At 36.8% G+C, this 21,663-nt stretch overlaps 3 protein-coding genes and 1 non-coding gene across 4 annotated transcripts; 1 reads left to right on the top strand and 3 right to left on the bottom strand.

Annotated features, from left to right (window-relative positions):
* Nucleotides 1-359: 359 nt before the first annotated feature.
* Nucleotides 360-9,164, top strand: BTS (zinc finger protein-like protein). The gene is made up of 14 exons (XM_086257088.1): nucleotides 360-856; nucleotides 2,034-2,243; nucleotides 2,910-3,104; nucleotides 3,194-3,558; nucleotides 4,083-4,308; nucleotides 5,064-5,232; nucleotides 5,336-6,571; nucleotides 7,069-7,240; nucleotides 7,390-7,611; nucleotides 7,718-7,855; nucleotides 7,950-8,184; nucleotides 8,341-8,400; nucleotides 8,565-8,636; nucleotides 8,739-9,164. Exons 1-14 carry the CDS (start codon nucleotides 551-553, stop codon nucleotides 8,877-8,879), a joined length of 3,747 nt encoding a protein of 1,248 aa, XP_086113214.1. The 5' UTR covers nucleotides 360-550; the 3' UTR covers nucleotides 8,880-9,164.
* A 638-nt stretch (nucleotides 9,165-9,802) lies between these two features.
* On the bottom strand, nucleotides 9,803-11,455 carry LOC147275234 (uncharacterized). The gene has a single exon (XM_086227611.1). The coding sequence runs from the start codon at nucleotides 11,070-11,072 to the stop codon at nucleotides 10,275-10,277; it is 798 nt and encodes a 265-aa protein (XP_086083737.1). The 5' UTR covers nucleotides 11,073-11,455; the 3' UTR covers nucleotides 9,803-10,274.
* Nucleotides 11,456-14,844: 3,389 nt separating this feature from the next.
* On the bottom strand, nucleotides 14,845-20,137 carry AMSH1 (associated molecule with the SH3 domain of STAM 1). The gene is made up of 14 exons (XM_086256528.1): nucleotides 19,816-20,137; nucleotides 18,927-18,991; nucleotides 18,713-18,788; nucleotides 18,448-18,627; nucleotides 18,133-18,227; nucleotides 17,660-17,765; nucleotides 17,544-17,590; nucleotides 16,955-17,285; nucleotides 16,655-16,744; nucleotides 16,513-16,575; nucleotides 16,333-16,407; nucleotides 15,973-16,035; nucleotides 15,388-15,440; nucleotides 14,845-15,268 (listed from the first exon to the last, which is right to left on the bottom strand). The coding sequence occupies exons 1-14, from the start codon at nucleotides 19,930-19,932 to the stop codon at nucleotides 15,094-15,096; spliced, it is 1,536 nt and encodes a 511-aa protein (XP_086112654.1). The 5' UTR covers nucleotides 19,933-20,137; the 3' UTR covers nucleotides 14,845-15,093.
* Nucleotides 20,138-20,203: 66 nt separating this feature from the next.
* Nucleotides 20,204-20,284, bottom strand: TRNAL-AAG (transfer RNA leucine (anticodon AAG)). The gene has a single exon. It is a non-coding gene; the product is annotated as a tRNA-Leu (tRNA).
* Between the last annotated feature and the right edge of the window lie 1,379 nt (nucleotides 20,285-21,663).

Raw genomic sequence — 21,663 nt, 5'->3', positions numbered from 1 at the left:
AAATATTTGTATTGAGGTTGGACCTTACACCTTGAGTAATCATATTAGATCATTTCAATCCTTAACATGTTTTTTTACATAATTTCTCATTATTTTTCGTCTTATTATATGGGTTATATGTAACAGTTTTAAAACCTCTGGGGTGTATGTAAAAAAACGATAAATCTCATAGGGATAAGTGTAATTAACTCTTAATTATTATGGACATGTTTTCCAAGTGCCATACTCTGCCTCACGTGATTAGCCGTTGATGACGTCATCATCCACAGTGTTGTACATCCGCGCCACGTGGCATGAAGCCAACTATATAAATCCCTTCTTCCCAGTCTTATCGACCTCACTCTAACCCAAACCTTCCCCACCTTCATCTCCGTTGAACAATCCCAAGCTTTAAAACAGACAAATCCAAATATTAAACAAAAAATTAAAACAAAATTAAGTTAAATATATTTTCAGAGAGAGAAAGAAAGCTTCTGTTTTAGAGGCAAAAGCTCCGAGCTAGAGAGAAGATTTTCCCGAGAAAGTGCGATAAAATTTCAGAAACACAGCGATGGCGACGCCGTTAACGGGGTTGCAACACATGGACGGAGGCGGAGGACTGGCGGTGCTGTCCAATTCGGTGAATAAGATCGATTCATCGTCATCGACGAATGGCTGCTTAAAGAGCTCGGAGGAGCCGAGGTCTCCGATTCTGATTTTCTTGTTCTTTCACAAGGCAATTCGTAAAGAGCTCGATGCGCTTCACCGATTGGCCATGGCCTTCGCCACCGGAAAGCAAACCGATATTAGGCCGTTGCTCGAGCGCTACCATTTCCTAAGATCGATTTACAAGCACCACTCCAATGCTGAAGACGAGGTCATAAATCTTTTTTTTCTTTTGTTGTTTTCTCGGATTCATTTTCGTTGAGTTTTTGAATTGCATTTAAGGCTTTTCAATTTTTTAGAGGAAATGAATTTATTCTGGATTTTAATAATTAGCTGTGATTTCTCAATCATATGAAAACCTGGTCTGCTTTGTAACTGTATCTATTTGGTTTCTTGGTTTTTCTCGTCTCCATCTTATACTTATAGTATGTATAATCGTTAATACTATTTATCAGCTAGGCAATGTGACGTTACATCAATATTTACTTCTTCTTCTTTTTTTAAATACGTCAAACTGTGTTTACCTTTGCATCTTCTATACTATTCATGATTTTTAAACACAGTTTGGTGCTACCAAAACAAAAATTAAATAAAAAATAGCCAAAACAACCTGTTTTTTGTCACTAGGAATGAAGTTGAGCTTTTGCTGACACACTGAGCTTCTTTGCAATTGAAGCTTTGTTTTATGATAATATTGGGAAACAATTTATTTTTACTTATATCAGGTGAATATATGTTAATACGGGCAACTATCAGGTTGGAGAATTCCATCTCATTCTTGCCATCTCCGGTTTGTTGTTTTAGGATGAAGAAATAAATGTGGGTATAAATGTTGGGGTTCCTCATTTTAAGAAATTTGCAGTAGAAACTCTTTTGGTTAATCCCGCTGCATTCTTTTCTTATATAGATTCATGCATTTTCGACCAGACAAACTGCTGATATGTCAGCACTGGTTTACATTAAATTGATTCTTGAATCCAAAAATGAGAAACATGGTCTCCTGAGAACTGTGAATATTTGATAGTATCCCCCAATCGTATCCTCCGTTGTTTATGGCATTTGAATGCATGATTGAATCAAGAAAGGTACTTGTCCAATAAATCTCCAGTACGTGGCAATGGGATGTTAAGACCTAGAAATTCAATTTTAAGTTTCAAATTTTGAGTTAATGCCAGTTGCTTGGCGTTTCCTGGAAAAAGCAACCTCAGAAATGAACTCTTTAACTCTTGAAAGAGTATTGTGAACAAATTATTTGGTAACACGGAACTGTACTCCTAGTACCGTAGGATCTAAAATGATTCCTGAAAACTATCTTTTAATGTTGTGACTTTTCTCCATCTCTATTCCGTCATGTCTAAAATTGTGACAACATTATCTGTGGACTGCAGGTAATCTTTCCGGCTCTTGATATACGTGTGAAGAATGTGGCACAAACATACTCCCTCGAACACAAGGGTGAAAGCAATCTTTTTGACCATCTATTCGAGCTGCTAAATTCTAATGCCCAAAATGATGAAAGTTTCCCAAGGGAGTTAGCATCTTGTACAGGAGCCCTACAAACATCAGTTAGCCAACACATGGCTAAGGAGGAGGAGCAGGTGCTGTTTCATTTTCCGATTTCCATCCTTATTTGATTATTCTTACCACCAATTGGGAAATATCATAATTGCTTTTTATAATATGAAAGAATGGAAAGAGAGAAGTTAAAAAAAGTTGGGACTGTATAGTATTTTCTAGAGGTAAGATGAATTTTACTAAATTTTCTTGTACAATCTGATGTGGCAACTTATGTGGTAAAACTGTCAGTTTTTAATAAGTCACTGGTGGCGTGCTATGATAAGCACAAGAACCATTAATCATAATCACTTTTGGTAGTTTACTCAATTTTTTCTCTCCAAATTCCATCACTAATATAATATGTACAATTATGCAAATTTGGCTTTGTAATGTTGCTCTATTAAGAGCTATAACAAGTACAAGAACCATGGTACTGAGCACATATTTTCCCAACAAACTTCCACCACTAATGTAAAATTAGTTGAATTCCACTTTGCAATTAGCTCTTTTAGGAGCTATAACAAATACAAGAACCATCTAATCAACATCACTTTTGGTGGTAAACACATATTCTGCCCACAAAGTTCCATCACTAACATGTGTGGTAACCATATTTTGTTTCTTTATTATGCTGACTTTTTTTCATATGCTGAACAGTTAAATAATAACCCAACTTCTGTTTTTTTTTTTTTTTTTTTCTTGGCCAGGTCTTTCCCCTGCTCATTGAGAAGTTCTCAGTTGAAGAGCAGGCATCTCTGGTCTGGCGGTTTCTGTGCAGCATTCCTGTGAATATGATGGCCGAGTTTCTTCCATGGCTTTCATCATCTGTTTCACCTGATGAATATCAGGATTTGCGAAAATGCTTAAGCAAGATAGTTCCAGAGGAAAAGCTTCTTCAACAAGTAATGTTTTGGATTGAATCAAAGGATTGAGTTCTTTCTATTTATTACCTTCCCAAGTGCACATAACTTACAACTCTTTTTTATTGAAGGTCATTTTCACTTGGTTGGAAGGTAAAAGTAGTGGTGACATGGTTAAAAGTTGTCTGGATTCCCCTCAGTTCCAATGTTCTGTGAATTCTGGTGCTAGCACATCAAATCAACATATAGAGAAGGTAAATTGTGCATGCGAGTGGAGGACTGGGAAAAGGAAGTATTTAGAGTCAACTACTGATGTTTCAGATACCATTGGGGGCCATCCAATAAATGAGATACTGCTTTGGCATAATGCCATTAAAAGGGAGTTAAATGAGATAGCCGAGGAGGCTAGGAAGATACAACTGTCTGGAGATTTTACTAATCTATCAGCTTTCAATGAGAGGTTGCAATTTATTGCTGAAGTTTGCATCTTTCACAGGTATCCCTACATATCTATCATGTATCTAATGGAACGCTAACTCTCTCTATCTATATATATATATATATTATTATTTTTCTGAAAAATTTACCATTTATCATCTACCAGAGGTTTATCTTTTTCTTCTTTTCTGAAATATACGTGACTAGGAAAAAGTTCCTATTCAGGTTGTGGTAAACTGGTAATGGCTTATGTTTAAGTTAATATGTCATAGGGTATAATTAACTTTTGACATTAATAATTCCAATTTTCCCTGTTTTCCACACATGGCATTGTTTGTATGCTTGATGTACAAATTTTTTAAGTCTACTCTCATTGCAGTAAACTGGAAATTCCTTGCCTGTGCTTGTTATTTTTTTTTATTTTTTTAGAACCTGGTTTTTCATGTGAGCATCATGAATTTATTATTGCTCTACCTTTTCTATATTCATGTGCAGTGAGAGATTCACTGTTGACAAGGATGTGATAGAGATTTTATATATCCTCTCTTTTTTATTTGAATATTACTTATTTTCTGATTTCAGTATTGCTGAGGACAAGGTCATATTTCCTGCGGTGGATGGAAAAATTTCCTTTTTTCAAGAGCACGCTGAAGAAGAAAGTCAATTCAATGAATTCAGGTGTTTGATTGAAAGTATTCAAAGTGCAGGAGCCATCTCTACTTCAGCTGATTTTTATGCAAAGTTATGCTCGCATGCTGATCAAATAATGGAAACTATACAGAGGCACTTCAGCAATGAAGAAATTCAGGTAAAATTTCCTTATGCTGCAATCGTTCTTGGAATTTTGGGTAGCTTTAATGAAGCATTCTTGTGCAATTCTTCAGTAGTAATTTATGTGTGACAACAAGGGAGGTATGATTTAGGAGCTTTTGGGAAGGCAAGGGACTAGGCTTTTGATGAGACTTGATGGTGGCTGGAATGTACAGAAAACTTAATGCAATAGTAAAGAGAAGAGAGGGAGAAGAAGAATATTCTCGAGCATGGCACCTAGGTTTCTTAGGCATCACACCTCATTGTGGGCCACAACCAGAGCCCATCTCCAGCAGATCTGGAAATTCTCTTAGGACTTAAGATAACACATGAAACTAAACTAGCATGTCACTAATGTCAAGAAAACATAAAAATAAGATTCAATAGTAACTAAAGTAGCCTATGGAAATTTCAATCAGACCGAAAATTCAAATCAATGTTAACCCAAAAATTTGTTTATTCTTTTTTGTTTTCTTTAATCTCGCTTTTTTTATTTTATTTTGTGGGTCATTGCATGATAGTGATGAGAGTAGTCATATAAGTTGTATGGGAGGTTGATACATAACCTCGTATCATCTGCTGTAGTTAAATGATAAGAAATCAGAAACCCTACAGTACTTATAAAAAGAGATTGAGAAACTTTATCTTAAATTGGTAATACGCCATGTTTAATCAGTGTCAGATACTAGAAACTGTAGAACCAACACCCTCTCTAATTCCTGAAAGCACCCGTTCCATTCTCTGCATGTCTAGGTTCTTCCACTTGCTCGAAAGCACTTCAGCTTCAAAAGACAGCAGGAAATTTTGTATCAAAGTTTGTGCATGATGCCATTAAGATTGATTGAGCGTGTTTTGCCGTGGCTAGTCGGATCATTGACTGAAGATGAAACAAAGAATTTTCTCAAAAACATGCAGTTAGCAGGTTCAGTATTTATCCTTGTATGTTCACTTTTTAATTGAAAAATATGAATCAACAAATGTACTGGTCTCTTTCTTTTCTGACAAAATGTAGTTTTATGACTCAGCTCCAGCGCCCGATTCTGCTTTGGTTACACTCTTTTCTGGATGGGCATGCAAGGCTCGTAATCAGGGTTCATGCTTGACTTTAAGTGCAAGTGGTTGCTGTCCTGTTAAAAGTTTCACTGATATTGAAGACGATTTTGTTCGATCAGCATGTGCATGTGCTTCTGCATTGTCTGCTAGAGACAGCCTGATATCAGCTCAAGCAAATAGCGTGAAAAGGCTGGTCAAACGAAATGTTTCAACTTCATGCAAAAACAGTGATGCTCATGAACCTTCAGAGACTGTAAATGCCCAGAAACTATGTTGTAGTGATCAGTCTTGCTGTGTCCCTGGTTTAGGAGTGAACAGCAATAATCTTGGGTCAAGCTCTCTTTTTATGGCCAAGTCTTTACGATCGTTGTCTTTCAGCTCTTCTGCCCCATCTCTTAATTCTAGTCTTTTTGTCTGGGAAACAGATAATTCTTCTGATATTGGCTGTGGAGAACGACCTATTGATACTATTTTTAAATTTCATAAAGCCATACGCAAAGACTTGGAGTATCTAGATATCGAATCTGGAAAGCTTAGTGATTGTGATGAAAACACCCTAAGGCAGTTTATAGGAAGGTTCCGTTTGCTGTGGGGTTTATACAGAGCGCATAGTAATGCTGAGGATGATATAGTGTTTCCTGCGCTGGAATCCAAAGAGGCACTTCATAATGTGAGTCACTCATACACACTGGACCATAAACAGGAGGAAAAATTATTTGAAGATATCTCATGTGTTCTTTCTGAACTTTCTCAACTTCATGAAAGATTGCAAAATGGTCATATGGATGAGGATTTAGCTGGAAGTAGCATTAGCTTTTCTGCTGCCAATGGTATTAATTATACTAGAAAGTATAATGAGCTAGCTACAAAGCTTCAAGGGATGTGCAAATCTATAAAAGTGACACTAGATCAGCATATTTTTAGGGAAGAACTTGAGCTGTGGCCTTTATTTGGTAGACACTTCACTGTGGAGGAGCAAGACAAAATAGTTGGCCGCATTATTGGGACCACGGGTGCTGAGGTGCTCCAATCAATGTTACCATGGGTAACTTCTGCACTTACTCAGGATGAACAGAGCAAAATGATGGACGCATGGAAGCAAGCAACTAAAAATACAATGTTCAATGAGTGGCTTAATGAATGCTGGAAAGGAACTTCAGAGTTAACTTCACGAACTGAAACATGGGAGAGTAGCATTCCTCAAAAAGGTTTGTATTATGATACAAGTGTTTTGTGTTGTTGGAGATTAATGCACAACTAAGGCAGTCAATTTACCTTGTTGAATGAGGGGCTGTGCCTTGCCATCTTCCTAATGTGAGAGAATCTAATTGGGGTAGAGGGGTTTGTTCAGATACACCAACTTGAGTTTGGGAAAACAAATGGACTACACCCATTGCACCCCATTATACTTATTAAATAATACAGTAGATTTAATGTTTAAACAGCTGGCTCTCAACAACACATGTACTGAGTGGGTCCAGGAGTATGATTTTAAAATACTCCGTTAAGCTACAATGCTCACCTTGAACCCATCCTCTAGTTGTTGTTCTGCACAACCTCTCTCTCCCTCTCTAGTTTTCTGTTTCTTTTGCAAGGTTTCTTGTGTTTCATTTCATTGCTTAACTCTTATTTCAGAAATCATATTCTCGTGCAAATTTTGTTGACTGGAATAATTTTAGCTCATTTTAACTTCATTGTGTTCTAGATATTGATTTTCAAGAAAGCTTGGACACGACTGATCAGATGTTCAAGCCTGGTTGGAAAGATATTTTCCGTATGAACCAAAATGAACTTGAGTCAGAGATCAGAAAGGTTTATCGTGATGTGACTCTTGATCCAAGGAGAAAGGCATATCTTGTGCAGAATCTTATGACTAGGTTAGTTTCTATATTAACCTTATTGAATCTTTCTCAGATTGCTACGTTATCATTATTCTGGCACAGATAACCAGATCATGACATCTAAAAATGCATAACTCTACGAGCCACTACTCCTAAATTATTAATGAAGGACTTGTTTGTTTTAGCCGCTGGATAGCTACTCAGCAGAAGTTACCTCAAGAAATAGCAGGAGAATCTTCTAATGGTGAAGATGTAGTTGGACGCTCACCATCGTTTCGAGATGCAGAGAAAAATGTGTTTGGGTGTGAACACTACAAAAGGAACTGCAAACTCCGAGCTGCTTGCTGTGGCAAGTTATTTCCATGTAGATTTTGCCATGACAATGTGAGCGATCATTCAATGGATAGGTAATTTTCCAATATCAGCACTTACAGTTCAAGTTGGGTTGTCATATCTCTGATGTTCTTTTTTTTTTTTTTGGTTGAGATCTCTGAACACTTTTAATCATTGCAGGAAAGCTACATCAGAAATGATGTGCATGCGCTGCCTGAACATTCAGCCGGTTGGGCCAATATGCACTACACCTTCGTGCAATGAACTATCCATGGCAAAGTACTATTGCAATATATGCAAATTTTTTGATGATGAAAGGTACAATTGTTTTAATTGGAAATATAATTTTTGTAAATAATTAATGCCAATAATTAGTGAATTCTTATTTGCAAGTTTCAATGTTTTCCTTCAGGACTGTATATCATTGCCCGTTTTGCAATTTATGCCGCCTTGGGAAGGGTCTTGGCATTGACTATTTTCATTGCATGACATGCAATTGTTGCCTGGGGATAAAGTTAGTGAACCACAAGTGCCTGGAGAAAAGTTTAGAGACAAATTGCCCCATCTGCTGTGATTTCTTATTCACATCAAGTGCAACAGTTAGAGCTCTGCCCTGTGGCCATTACATGCATTCTGCTTGCTTTCAGGTCCATATATTTCTTAAACTTCTTAATCTGTTTGTCATCTACTTTCCTTTTTTTTTTTTTTTTTTTTTTTTTTTTTTTTTAAAGATTACACGTCTTTCTCCTAAAAGAAATTTTTCCAAGCCAGTAAATCTAAACTACCAGGTCATTTTATGTTAGGCATACACTTGCAGTCACTACACTTGTCCGATTTGCAGTAAATCCTTGGGAGATATGGCGGTAAGAGGATTTCTCTCCCTTTTTCTTTAACTAATTTTTCTTGACTTAGTTGTAATGCCTATCCCAATATTCTTTAGTAGAGCTGTTTTGCCATTATCTTGGAATTGAGATCATATATGAAGCCTAATTGTGAGACCTTTCTTAATCTCTCTATACCTACTCAGGTTTACTTTGGCATGCTTGATGCATTATTGGCCGCTGAGCAGCTGCCAGAGGAATACAGGAATCGTTGTCAGGTACATTGCTTCTCATTTTCCTATTGTCCAAAATTAGAGCCATATTATAATTATCATAATAATAATAATAGGCCCATCTGATGTATTATATTTCCAATCCAGGACATTCTTTGTAATGATTGTGACCGGAAGGGTACCTCACGCTTTCATTGGCTATACCACAAGTGTGGATCCTGTGGATCTTACAATACCCGGGTGATCAAGGGTGAGACAACAAATATCGACTGCTCTACATCACACTAACAACAGGTTTTGGTTTCGTTGACAAAGATGTATACATATTAGTTTGTAGATACTTGTATAGGCAATTCAATTTTCCCCACAACCAGAAAACTGGTTAGTTTACATTGATGAGCAATTTTGTAGTAGAAGCCCGGTAAATATGTCTTGCCTTGGTTTCAAGATTCATTTTCAAGCACTTAGACAGGGAAATAACAGAGCATTGAAATGCCTTCTGTATAGAAATTTGCTAGTAGCACTTTTCCAGGGTGCGGTAAATGTTTCTAATCAATGTTTAATCTCTCTCTCTCTCTCTCTCTCTCCACTTGGCTGTTGATATCTCGGCGTACAATTCTTTGGATTTTCCTAATGTGGGCTGCTCTCAGTAGCCGGAAAAAAGTGAGCTGCTTTCTTGGTCAGCTGAAATGTTTGAAACTCTTGATCAGGCCTGAACCAGTCTGGCATCATGGACTATAGCCCTTGGCTTGGAAAGAAGTCACGTTAAACACATTGTCAAAGTGCTGAATGGTGAATAATATAATATGGGAACTATTATTTAATGTCCTATTATATAGGATCATCATCGTTGGTACAGAACATGTTTGTAGGCATGATGTAGTTGAAACCAGACCATCGATGGCACAGATTGTTGGGACTAATGGACTTCATGTGTCGAACCAGGCCATTTGCGCTAAAAATGTGTTGCGTAATAATACCGAACCAGGCCATTATAACACAACCTTTTCTTCAAAGTTTTACCTTGATATAAGGTTTACCAAATAAATTTCTCTCTCTCATGCACAAGTTACATTTAAATTCATAATAGGGCACATCCATCACAGTCATGTCGATCTCTAGCTTGCACTGTGTTAGTACATTATAGGGAAAAGCATCAATATATAAGTTTCACGACAAACTCAAGACATGGTCCGTAATTAAATGAATTGAACTGCTAAAAGTTAATGCAGACAAGAAATCTAGAAAGTTAAGGCTTTTTCGTTATGGATTTGTTTTTCAAACCCACCCCATGAAACCTGCTCTCCTTGTCTTGAATCACAATCGTTATAAAGAAAAAATCTAATTCACATATGATTACATACAAAAAGGACAAAAAGGTCAAAAAGGGTTAGCTGAGCAAACTGTATCTACCATAAAGAAACAACAATGAACACCCAATTCAAAAGTACGTATGCTCATTAGCATAAACAAAGGTACCAAAAGCACCTTTAGAATATAAACAAAAGCAATCCTTCCTCTTAATGAAGACAAATCCTGAAAAACAGGGTACCTGTTGTGTCTCCTGAGTTAATGACATTTTAACATGATTGAACCTTCCAAGACCCTCTATCCACCCATTATTTTTACTGTACAGGAATACAAGTAGCTGATCTCTTTCCAAGTAAACCCAGATGAGATAAATCATTTCTTGGCCTTTTTTTCTTTCCCAGGGTGTAAAAAAGAACCCAAACAAAAGAGTTTTGCAGTCCCTTTAGAAATGTAAGGAGATGGTACATTTAAGACAGGGCTAATCCGAACACCATTGCTATAAGATGCTCCATAACCCTTCCTTGATGGTGGCCTTGAAAACATTGTATAAGGATTTGAGGAGGAAGATGATGATGATGATGAACATGATGATGACTTTGACATAGAAATCGATGACTGCTTTTGTGAGTTATGCTTGTGGGCATCCTTAAATATTGTTTTCTTTGGATTTGGAGCTGACCCAGTTGAATTGCTTCTTGACAAGAGTTGTAATGAGCAAAGTGAACTCTTCTTACTATCTTGATTGAGGCTGCTACTTCTCTTGAATCCCCAGAAAGACTTGGACTGAGGCTTCTGCTCCAAGTGATCAGAATTCATCACATCCATAGCTTCCTTGGTGATCTCTTTCTTTGGATTCTGACCATTTGTTGAAGGAGTTGGAAGAGGAGGAAGAGAAGCAAGGTTTCTGGATTCACAATTATACCTTGGTTTTGGTGCATCAACTCTCTCTCTGAGTTGCATAGGAAGGATCACTCCATGAGAGAATAGCTCATCTGCGGAAGAAGATTCATGCTTGAAGCTGCTGCTAATGGTAAACTCAAAGTCACAATTCAAGTCCAAGAGTGATGAGTCCCTTCTAGGCTGTTTGTGACCAACTGGTAGAACTACATGATCGGCTTGACCAAGATCACGGGAAAAAGATAATCTGGGAGGACTTGTTTCTGAGCACATACTGATCCCCCTTCTCTGTTTAGAAATTAAAAGAAAAGAAACTAATATAGATTCTTTAAGGAGATAATCTTCAGAATCAACAAGACTTGAAGAACTTGAAATGGTTTCAAGAATGCGATGGCATGTGAAGATGTGGGGATAGAACTATAGAAGTTTCAACTATGAGGGCTTGAAGTTTGACATGGTGGGTTGGACTTGGTCCTCTGGACGTCAAAAAAGAGGAACAAAGGAAGTTTTGGATTTTTCAGGAACACAGAGGACAAAAGAATGGCACAGCTTTTTGCTGCACAAGTTTCAAGAACAGTGAGTAAATCTAGGAAATTTCGGAGATCAGAGGTTGAGTGTCCTCCTCTGGAAATTAAAGCTGAGGAAGGTTTCTACTATTGACTATTGTTAAGATAAGAGAGTAGAAACAAAAGAGGGAGACCGTTATATACTTATATGTATAAATTATAAGGCTGAAAACAATGAGAGAAAAAAAATGCTGTTTTTATTAGATGAATTAAAAAAAAAAATGTTGTTTAATTATGACAGCTTTGGATAACTTGCAACTTGCAACTAGAAAATTAAAGATGAGAATATAAAACTGAACGTGAAGAGAAAGCTCAAGGTGACAAAAGTTCCAAGAGTTACTTTCTTGGAGAGGCAAAGAAAAACTGCAAAGCAGGAAAGTACTATATAGCAAAGAAAATGCACCAAAAGTAAAAAAGTAAAAATTAGTCTTGATAGACTCAGAATTCTTTAGGTTGTGGTAGTTTTATTTGAAACAAAAGCTAAGGATGCTTTTAAGAGTGGTGACTGTCTTTGCTATCTTGTTGCGGTGAATTTGGACAAATAATGTGAAGTCTTTCTCCTAACACAGGGTCTGGGGGTCCCTCTTACCATGTGGTAGACTTTAGGGGTTGCCATCCTAACCACCGAATAAGCCCTTTTCCTCTTTTTCAAAATATTTGTAACCATAAACAAATAAGGTAGAAGAACATTCCCCCACCTCTAGTTTTGAAATTAATCTTCCTACCTATTACATCTTTGTCTTTCTCCATTATATATCAAATCACAATCTCATTTTGGAAGGCCTGTTTGTTGGTAACTTGGTACAAATCCCAACTTGAAGAATTGGACTGCATAATTTCAGTAAGATGTCCTTGTCTCTCCTTGAATGCTTGTTTTATTGAAGGCCAAGTTGCTTACTAGCTAGGTCACTAGGTCCGTACCCGAGCCTATTCTTGGGTTTTAAGCAAGGCTAATGAATAGCTCAACTGATTAATTACAGCCGCAAGTTTGAACATTAATCAAGGTTAATGAAAAGAACAAGAACGAAGAGTTTTTCGACTCAATGGGACTCGGTGAAGAGGTAGCTGACTAATTATAGCTTGGAAAATTCTGAAACATTGAATGTAGCATCATGAAAACACATGACAGCTGCTCAGCGTTTGGAAGCACTGTCAGTGTATAAGTGATTGAGCTCAAAAATGGGTAAAAGATATTCCCAAAATTGAGAAGCTTAATTATTGCTCAAATGTCAGGTTACATCAGATGAAAGAACCCACCAACCAACCAAACAAATATAATCTATGATGAACAGAAAAGGAAATTAAATTAAATGGATGCTTCCAACAGGTATTAATTGGTTTGGCAATAGGGAGACAATGGTAAATTAACAGATTTGCTAATCATATCTATCAATCAATTAATAAGCATTCCTGCTGATACTACAAACAAATCATAGAGCATTTCATGTAAATATATACAGTATCCTCGAATCTCTGCATAATTAATTGAAAATTGCCTCATTGTTTTGCTCTTAGAGATATGATTATATAAGACTACTATGTACAGGACAAGAATTTACGGTTATTATTTACCGCAGATGGGCCCAGAGTTTTGTTTGTCTGGTAGTGTGAACCACCAACTGTCATGTATAGCATAGAGGATGACTTGGTAGACTTGACTGGGTACACAACTACACAAGTATTTGCGTAAACTGTGTTTTTGCAGACATGCAATCCATATTCTCATTATCTCATACACAACAAATAAATTGTTGAGACTTGAACACGTTTCCTTCTCTAATCCCCAGATAATAGTACAAATAATACATTGCTTGCGAGGATGTGTTTGACATTTTTAAGAAGTTTCATTGATGTAAGAGTTAATGTTGCGGTGTGCTCAAGAAAAGTGAAATTAAGTTTAACCACCAGTCGTCCTATAATATGATTAATATCAGCCAGCAAACCAAACCAACTATGTTTCATTTTAAAAGTGCCAGATTCTTGACCCCTCTTAGGATATTCCTGAATAGGCATGATTTTGGACATTGTTGACCCTTGACTCCACAAATAATAGGCATGATTCCCTCCACATTGTTGAATTTCCCAAAACGAAAGGTTAACGAAGACTTTGTATATGGATAGGATCAATGACTTGTAAGTCTAAACTCCACTGTAGGCCCTTGTGAGCTTTATTCTTATTCTTGGACTTGTCCATTGAAGGTTTGGCACTCGATGCTGAATTCTGGTTCTTGTTTCTGCTATGAAGCCTATGATGACTTGGGTAAACTTAGAAATTAGGAGGTGCAACCTCACTATTCACTAATTAACTTGATGGGCAAACGAAACAGTAAGGTATGGGTGCATCATAGCATGGACCCAAAAGACTGCAAGTATGCAACTGTTACTACCATTATAGGGACATATAATCCATTTTTGGAAACTGGCCATGTGAGAGCAATCCTTTTTTTCCTTTCTTTTTGTGGATGATTAAGATACAGAGACCCCCACAATGGCACAAGGTTGGTTCTAGCTTGCAATGTTGGTCCTTGGCAGAACAGGGTAACCACTCAATACTTGGGGGATCCACTTGGTATCTTGTTGGATCAGCATTCAACATATATAATTATATATGGTGACAGCCTAAGAGCCTAAGAATGGGTACAATATTGAGGTACGAAAACATAGATAATAAATGTAATGTAGTACAATTAATTGTCACAATCTCACTAGCACTTGTGATTTGATCCTTTGCCTGTTTAGTGATCAAATTCAATGGTTTGGAGGGGGGGGAGTATTTTGAGGACCACACAACTAGCTAGTAAGAAAGCTATCAACCCAATCATCATCTTCATTCTTCATGTACAATAAAATTATAAGAGGAACCGACTCATGCGGAATGATTCTATTGCATGGGTAGTCAGTGGTGGTACCCAGTTTAAGATGCTTTCTTTCTTTGTTCAAGGAAGATGCAACTTGCAAGAAAGGAGATGATGCAACTCTCTCATATTAGTGTCTTAGTTTGAGTGTGTGTGTGTGTGAGAGAGAGAGAGAGAGAGAGAGAGAGAGAGAGAGAGAGAGAGAGAGAGAGAGAGGTTCTTTCTTTTTTTATGGCAAAATCCACTTTTGGAAGAAAAAGATTGTGTATTTTCTAAGTTTCTGTAAAAACAAAGCATGGAATAAAGGAAAACAAGCCCATTATCATTTCAAAAGCAACCGCCAAGTGAAGTTGACATCTTCACACAGATTGTGTGTGAATAAGAGATGGGTTTCAACCAACTCAACGTTTTCACGTTGTTTGGCTTTGACACTTGGGCTGCGATATTCTTTCTAAATTGCATATTCACCCATAGGAAAGGAAAAAGCATATGATAAACCTGTATACCAGAAACAAATATTTGACTCCAATGCAAGTCATTCTCTTAACACTTTTGACTCCAATGCAACCTTTAGTACAAATCATCCATCTTGGGAAATTAACTATGCATTTAAACACTGGGCAATTGAAAAATGAAATCAAACGATGGCACTTTATATTTACTCCCAATTTCAAGCCATTCTAGTTCAAGTGATGGCCTACTGATAGGGTACAAATGCAATCAAATGTACAGCCAGCTGGCAAGATTTCACTCTTTGAAGACAAAATACTTTGTACATATTAAAGGCAATTCTGATAATAAATCCAATGTTGTACTCATATATATGAACAATTACGTCAATGAATGTTAGCCATCTGACTATCATGTGTGTAATCATCGAAGATCAATGACGTCAAATTTTAGATTGGGGTTCATATAAACATCTGTACAAGTCTTGTAAATGGGCCCACCATCTGGTGGCGGATCATGTGGATGAAAACCGCGTTGCTGGCACTGTCTTATGACGGACATGCCACCCGGGGTTGTCAATCGGAAAATACCATGGGTTCTGTACATGTGAAAAAACAAAAATAATAATGTAGCAAAAATAATATATGGCAGGCGAAATCGGCTTGTGCTATCATACCACTAATAATAACAGAGATTCAAGGAGAAGCAATCTTTTACCTTGAACTATCTCTTGGTGCCATGACAATTGCAACAGCTTCGGGCAACATAATCTGAAGAAGAAAAAAGCATTTATGTAAACTATGATGAATATATTAACAGCTTATAGAAGGGCTTCGTTGCAATCTCTTTTTTTCTTTTTCTTTTTTATAAAATGGGGGCCTGGAAGCCCGAAGGAGAAAGATCAACTAAAACAGACTGAGATCTAGCAACACCAACTAGATCATCAAGTAGAGCCTGCAATCTCAATTTCCCAGCTTTTAAAACTAGTTGTTACATACTGTTGCCATTTTTCCAAATTCATGGAATCACATGGCATGGGCTAGGGTGGAAATAGATGGAGATCAAGTTTTGAATTGAGTAAAAACTGAAAACTCTTTGGGTTGATTGTCCTACGTTACAGAACAACAGCCAATAGACCTAAATAGACTGCAATCACATAGTGAATAAGAAATAATGTTTTGGTTATGACTCATTTGTTACAAACATTTATGAAAACAGAAAAAGGCACAACCTGAAATGTGTAAATTGGAACATCAGGAATGAATTTAATCTGTAACAAACATCTTAAATAAAGGCACACACCTGATACGAATAATGGGTGTGAACATCAATCGACGACATGAAACAAGACTGTGTAGGATGAGTCTGAAAATTGCACCATAAAGAACAATTGATTGGTCAGCATAATGGTTGGAAATTTAAGAGTTTGTCAGTAATAAGCATAATAGAGACTGGGCACTCAACCCGATCGGGATGCAATTAGAGCCATGTTATGAAATCTTAATTTTCATTTAAATTATATTTATATATCTTTCTTTTAAAGAATCCAGGAGCTAAACAAGTTACAATCATGATAAATATGGCACAACTTGTTTCAGTCTATGAGTCAGTGAAAGGTCAAAGCATGAGTTTTGATCAGTGGTTGAAACATAAAATACTCACGTGTATCCAGCCAAGAGGGAAGAGAGATTGTTTATCCTGAACTTCAAATATTTCCTCTTCATTTGTGGTCTGACACTGATAAGAAAGTGTATGTTCAATATCAGTCATATCTCCAGGCCAACTATATATATCATTAAGGAAAGAAACATGAAATAGCGCAAGAGTACAAAACTGCCATACAGAATCTGATGTCGACTCCTGCTTTGGTATGATGAGAGCTGTAACAAAAAATTTTCTGTTTTTCTGAAGAACAAAAATATTAAAACATTAGCACTATAAGGAGTTAAAAACTGAAAACAGTAACTACGTTATGTAGGCTTACAAGTGAACCAGCTAGGACGCCACAAGTCTCTAAGTTCTTATCAGTATTTGACTTGGCCAGCTTCATGAAATTCTCCATCATTGTTGTTGACTGCAAAGAGAAACAAATGATTAGGTAAATAGAGCACCTACAAATTTTCATCAACATAATTGATTTTCATATGAATGAGAATAAATATCCAAAGCTTTTTATCATCAGAAAGATCTTACATATTCCAATATTCCATTCATGACATAGAGCTAAATGCCAAAAAAATAAAGAAAATACAGTCAACATTAAAGAAATTGTCACGAAGCTCACAATGTGTAATTGTAGGGGTGATTCAGCACGAACAAATTCATCTGAGAGAGTCTCCAATCCGCATTCTACCTCAGAGACTTGGGGTGAAACTGCTGGGATCAAATCTTGTACTTCAGCAAGTACAGGCGGAGGGCAAGGCTGTCTGATAATTTCTGTATGATCAGGAGTTTCTGTTGGTTCGAAGGAAATGAGGGAACAAGTTTCCTCAGTACTACGCATCCGACCATCATCATTATTCTGGGTAAGAATCAGTTCCAAACTTGATCTTTCATGTCCAGAATTGCTAGAGTCTTCTTTAATTGTATGTTCGTCTTGTATGGACTGTCCCTGGCTGTTTTCCCAGAGAAACAATCAGATAAAGGGTATTTATAGCTATAAACTCTTCAAAAACAAAAGTAAAATCATATCATGGAATGTGGACTGCATGGAATGTTTAACTTCAGAAAAAAATCAAGTTTTAAATTTAACAATCAATGATGCCTTTATGACAAAAAAGTATAAGAATGTATCTCCCATTATTTAGATCCAATCTAACCTAAGGTACAGAACAACGAAAAAAGAACTTCAGAAACTTAACCAGGAGACAGACCTTGGGATTTTAATAGGAGTCAAGTCTACAATGCTCGGATAACGGACCTGCATTTAAGAGAAGAGTCAACATTTTTTCTGCTTTGAACCAAAAAATATAGCCTGATACCATCATACCCCTATGTCACTTCTAGGTGGCTGCCACTGCCCATGAAGTCCATTCGGGCCCAAAATGGAATGTCTGGAGAGAGACTCTTCTGTTGGGCGAGGAAAATTTACAGATCTACAAGAAGCCAACAAGCAAGGATGATCAAGACCTAGAAGTATCCATGATATAATTCAAGCAAGAAGCCAAAGGCATCCAATAACTATAGCTAACCACAATCATCCTTTCAAATTCACCATAAACGCATCAATATGAACAAGTGAACAACAAATATCATACTATAGTACCAAGCCAACAAGGTAGAATTTGGGTTCAGAATTTTATGCAACATGGAAAAGTTCAAAAATTACCTATCAAATTGAGAAAATTATAGAATTACCCTTTGTGAATTAAACTAAAGTTGTGAGTAAATCTTGTGCGGCACATTCTTAGTTTTGGTATAAGAATATACAGAAAACACCTTTGCAAATATGTAAGCACTTACAGTTTGTGAAATTGCTTCTCCAATGGCCTGGCATACAAAAATTGTTGATCTCTTGGATTTTGATAGACAAGTTCTCGTGCAGCTGGTCTTGCTGCCTGTCAGATGTAGAATAGCATAAGAAGCAGAAATTGTATTGGCAGGAAACATACAATAGTAGCAGCAAGAAACAGAAAGAAGAAACAAAGTTACAGGAAAACAAGGTCGATGGAAAATTCACTCAAAAATTGAGGCCGCAGTTCCAAAAAACAATAAAAAAAGCACATAAGAAAATTGGGATAAGTAATGTCCACTAATATGACGAAGCAGTAACTGTACCTTGGTTATGTCATAACTAATCAAAGTTTGCTTTTTGACAGGAGATTGAACCAGACAATCAACCTGATGATTATGGCCCCACCCATTGTTTTGATAAGCATTTCTTCTGTTAAACTCATCGTTCTTCTGCTTCACTGCTGGCTTTAACTCCTCCAGCTCAGTCAGAGCATTCAGCAATTTCTGGAGCAAGAAACTAGAATCACATCGTGCACAAAAACTGCAAAAATACTTTTACGATAAATTAAAGAGGAGATGACAACATTACCTTTTTCAAAATAAGTTTTTCTCTTTGAACAGATGCCCTAAAGTCTCGATGACATGGTATTGTCTCGGAGACCAAACTGGAGCAGAAGAAACACCAAATAATTTCAGCTTCAAACTTTTAAACATATGTACATATCCAAGCGCGCACACACATTTATTGTATACTTTTCCCTACTTCACACAACTTAGTTAGCTGACTGCTCTTTGTTGCTTACCTTGAAAACCTTAGGAGCATAATGTATAGATCTATAATATTCTTCTCTTGCCGAAATATGTCAGCCTACAATGTAACAACATTTTTAGGAGCTGAAAAGGCATTTAAAAGGAAAACAAGAAAATAAAAGTAGTCATGAAACTATAAGAGCAATATCCTGCCAATGGTCACAAACACACAAGTCCTCGGCATATCCCAAACAAGTCCAACTTCAGAAATAATTCTTAAATAGTAGGACAGATATGGCAAGTATGGACGGCATATTAAGCAATATTCAAATCAACTTTATATGTAAGACTTACGATAATTTACCACGGTCATCTTCAATAAGGGATTCATGCTTCAAGGTTGGTTAATAATCTATGTGTCTGAAGGTAGAGAGTTTATTAGACTTGAAACATTTATTTCTTTAAGCATTTAGGGCACAGAAACTTAGTTATCGCATTACGCCCCACTAGTTTTGCAGAGTTCTAATGGACTCTAGTTGTTCTCGCTATATGTGTGCATGCATTTGAGTGTACCGATAAGCACATGGAATCATAATTGAGGCAAAATTCAACCTCAAATAATCACTTTCAATACTGAAAAAATAAAGATCAACACCTACATAAGCCCCCTACGACTTTCCACCGGAGAAACTAAACCAATATTTATTACATTTGAGCTACCTGCAGCTCAAATTGCCTATAACTCTCGTATCTAAATTATATAATCAAAGCCAAAACTAAAAAAAAGAACAAAACACACACACACGGCGTCAACAATCAAAGTCCAGCTTCAAAATAAGTTAAATAGCCAACCTAGATTTAAAATTCTTAAAATTAATCCAAAATTAATAGGAATTTAATTAATAACATTGCTAATAAATGAGAGAGAGAGTGAAGTGAAACCTGTTTGAGAATATTATTAGCGATCCGAAAGTATATACGCAGAGGAATCCGATTGTCGACATCGAGTTTCTGAGCACACGCGGCAATGTTAATTCTATCTGAAGAAGACGACCTCATATTCTAATTAGCAATTTTCTTTTCTTTCTAGAAAAACAGCATTATCTGGGATCGAGAAATTCGGGTACGCGCTGATGTCGAGTTCTGATGATGAAAACTTCGGTGACGATCGTCAATGGCGGCTTGGGCTCTCGGAGAAAAGTGGTAGAAAATGGTGCGATGCAAGCTAGGAGGTAATTCAACTGTATCGCGGGGGCAAATGTGGAAAGGTGCACGTTTGAAGGGTCTGTTTGGCTAATTTAAAAATTTTAAAAGTGGGACTGAAAAATTTTGTTGAGAGTGGGATTTGAACCCACGCCCTTTCGGACCAGAACCTTAATCTGGCGCCTTAGACCAACTCGGCCATCTCAACAAGTGATAATTGGATAACAAGTAAAACTTTATATATGAGTATAATATGACATGTGATGAAATGAGGTCTTGATTATGATTTCAGTATGGAACTATGGACTCAGAAAAATGAAAAGGCCCGTGGAACTTGGGCTCCAGCCCATGCTCCTAGTCCAATTTCCCAAACCCAATAAAGTCCACAACCCAGATTACCAACCTTGTATTTGGATTAGAAAGTTTCAAGTGTCGGGCAATTTCAAAATGACGGGATTTTAAAATATTGAATTTAAAGTTAAAAAGGTTTTTTTGTTTGACTAACCTGATAAACATGATGACATTTAAATATGATGTGAGTAGAAGTGATGGTATTGGAGGTGCGGTAGCGACAATGAAAGTGCGGATGGTAGTATATGAAGGTGGTGATAGCAGGGGTAGTGGTGGAGGCAAGGGTGAGGGTGGTGGCAAAAGCGAGGTGGTCCCCACCCCCCCCCCGCCCCGTGCCGGCGAACTCTTTTTCTAACTCATTCTAATATATGACACATATCATGTTATATTATCCATGAATTTTGTGATTAAGCTAGTAGTGGCCCCCTCACTTTGAGTTTTTAAAATTTGGTCCCCCCAAATTATATATTATAGCTCTGTCCCTGGTTGTGGTGGAAATGTTATTTTTGTCTTTCTTAAAATCTCATTGTCTTAAAATTTAAAAAATAACAACAATCAAATACAAGAAAAAAAAATCGATGAATTAAACAAGTTGTCAGAAATAAACAAGTTGTCACCATGCTAAAAGACAAACCGATGCAAAAAAAAAAAAAATCAACAACAAAACAAGTTAATTGGTACCAAAAAAGACAAAACAAATCAATCATGGAAAATGTCAAACATGGTGATGGATACAAAACGTGTGAAAGAAAAATTAAAAGAAAAACTTCTCAACTGAACAAACTACTCCATTGACGGTTGACCAATTAAGATGTTGTAGAAAAGGATGTTCCGATAAGATTACTTTTTCTTATTTTTGAATGGCAAGATTGTTTCTCAATTCTCCCAACTCCACTTGTGCAACTATTAACCAAGATTGCATGCTGGTTATTTTAAATCGTTGGACCAACGAAGATTATGAAGTCAACAGTAACTACACCTATTTTCTACTGCCCAAAAATAAAAGTCTTAACAGTTGAATTTTAATCAATTATGCTTATAGTCAAGGGTTTAAATTTCGAAGTTTTCGGCGAAATTTCGCCGAAAATTTCGTTTTTTAGGGGTTCCGAAATTTTAACACGGATTCGACTAAATTTCGAAAAATTTCGCCGAAATTTCGCCGAAATTTCGAAATTTCGCCGAAATCTCGAAATTTCGGCGAAATTTCGCTTTAACCAGAAACGGAGAAAGAGAGAG

Source organism: Dryas octopetala, chromosome 9 (assembly GCF_963921425.1).
Source record: "Dryas octopetala chromosome 9, drDryOcto1.1, whole genome shotgun sequence".
Lineage (NCBI taxonomy): Eukaryota > Viridiplantae > Streptophyta > Magnoliopsida > Rosales > Rosaceae > Dryas > Dryas octopetala.
Note: the sequence above shows the minus strand (reverse complement) of the source record. Positions and strands in the feature narration are given on the sequence as shown.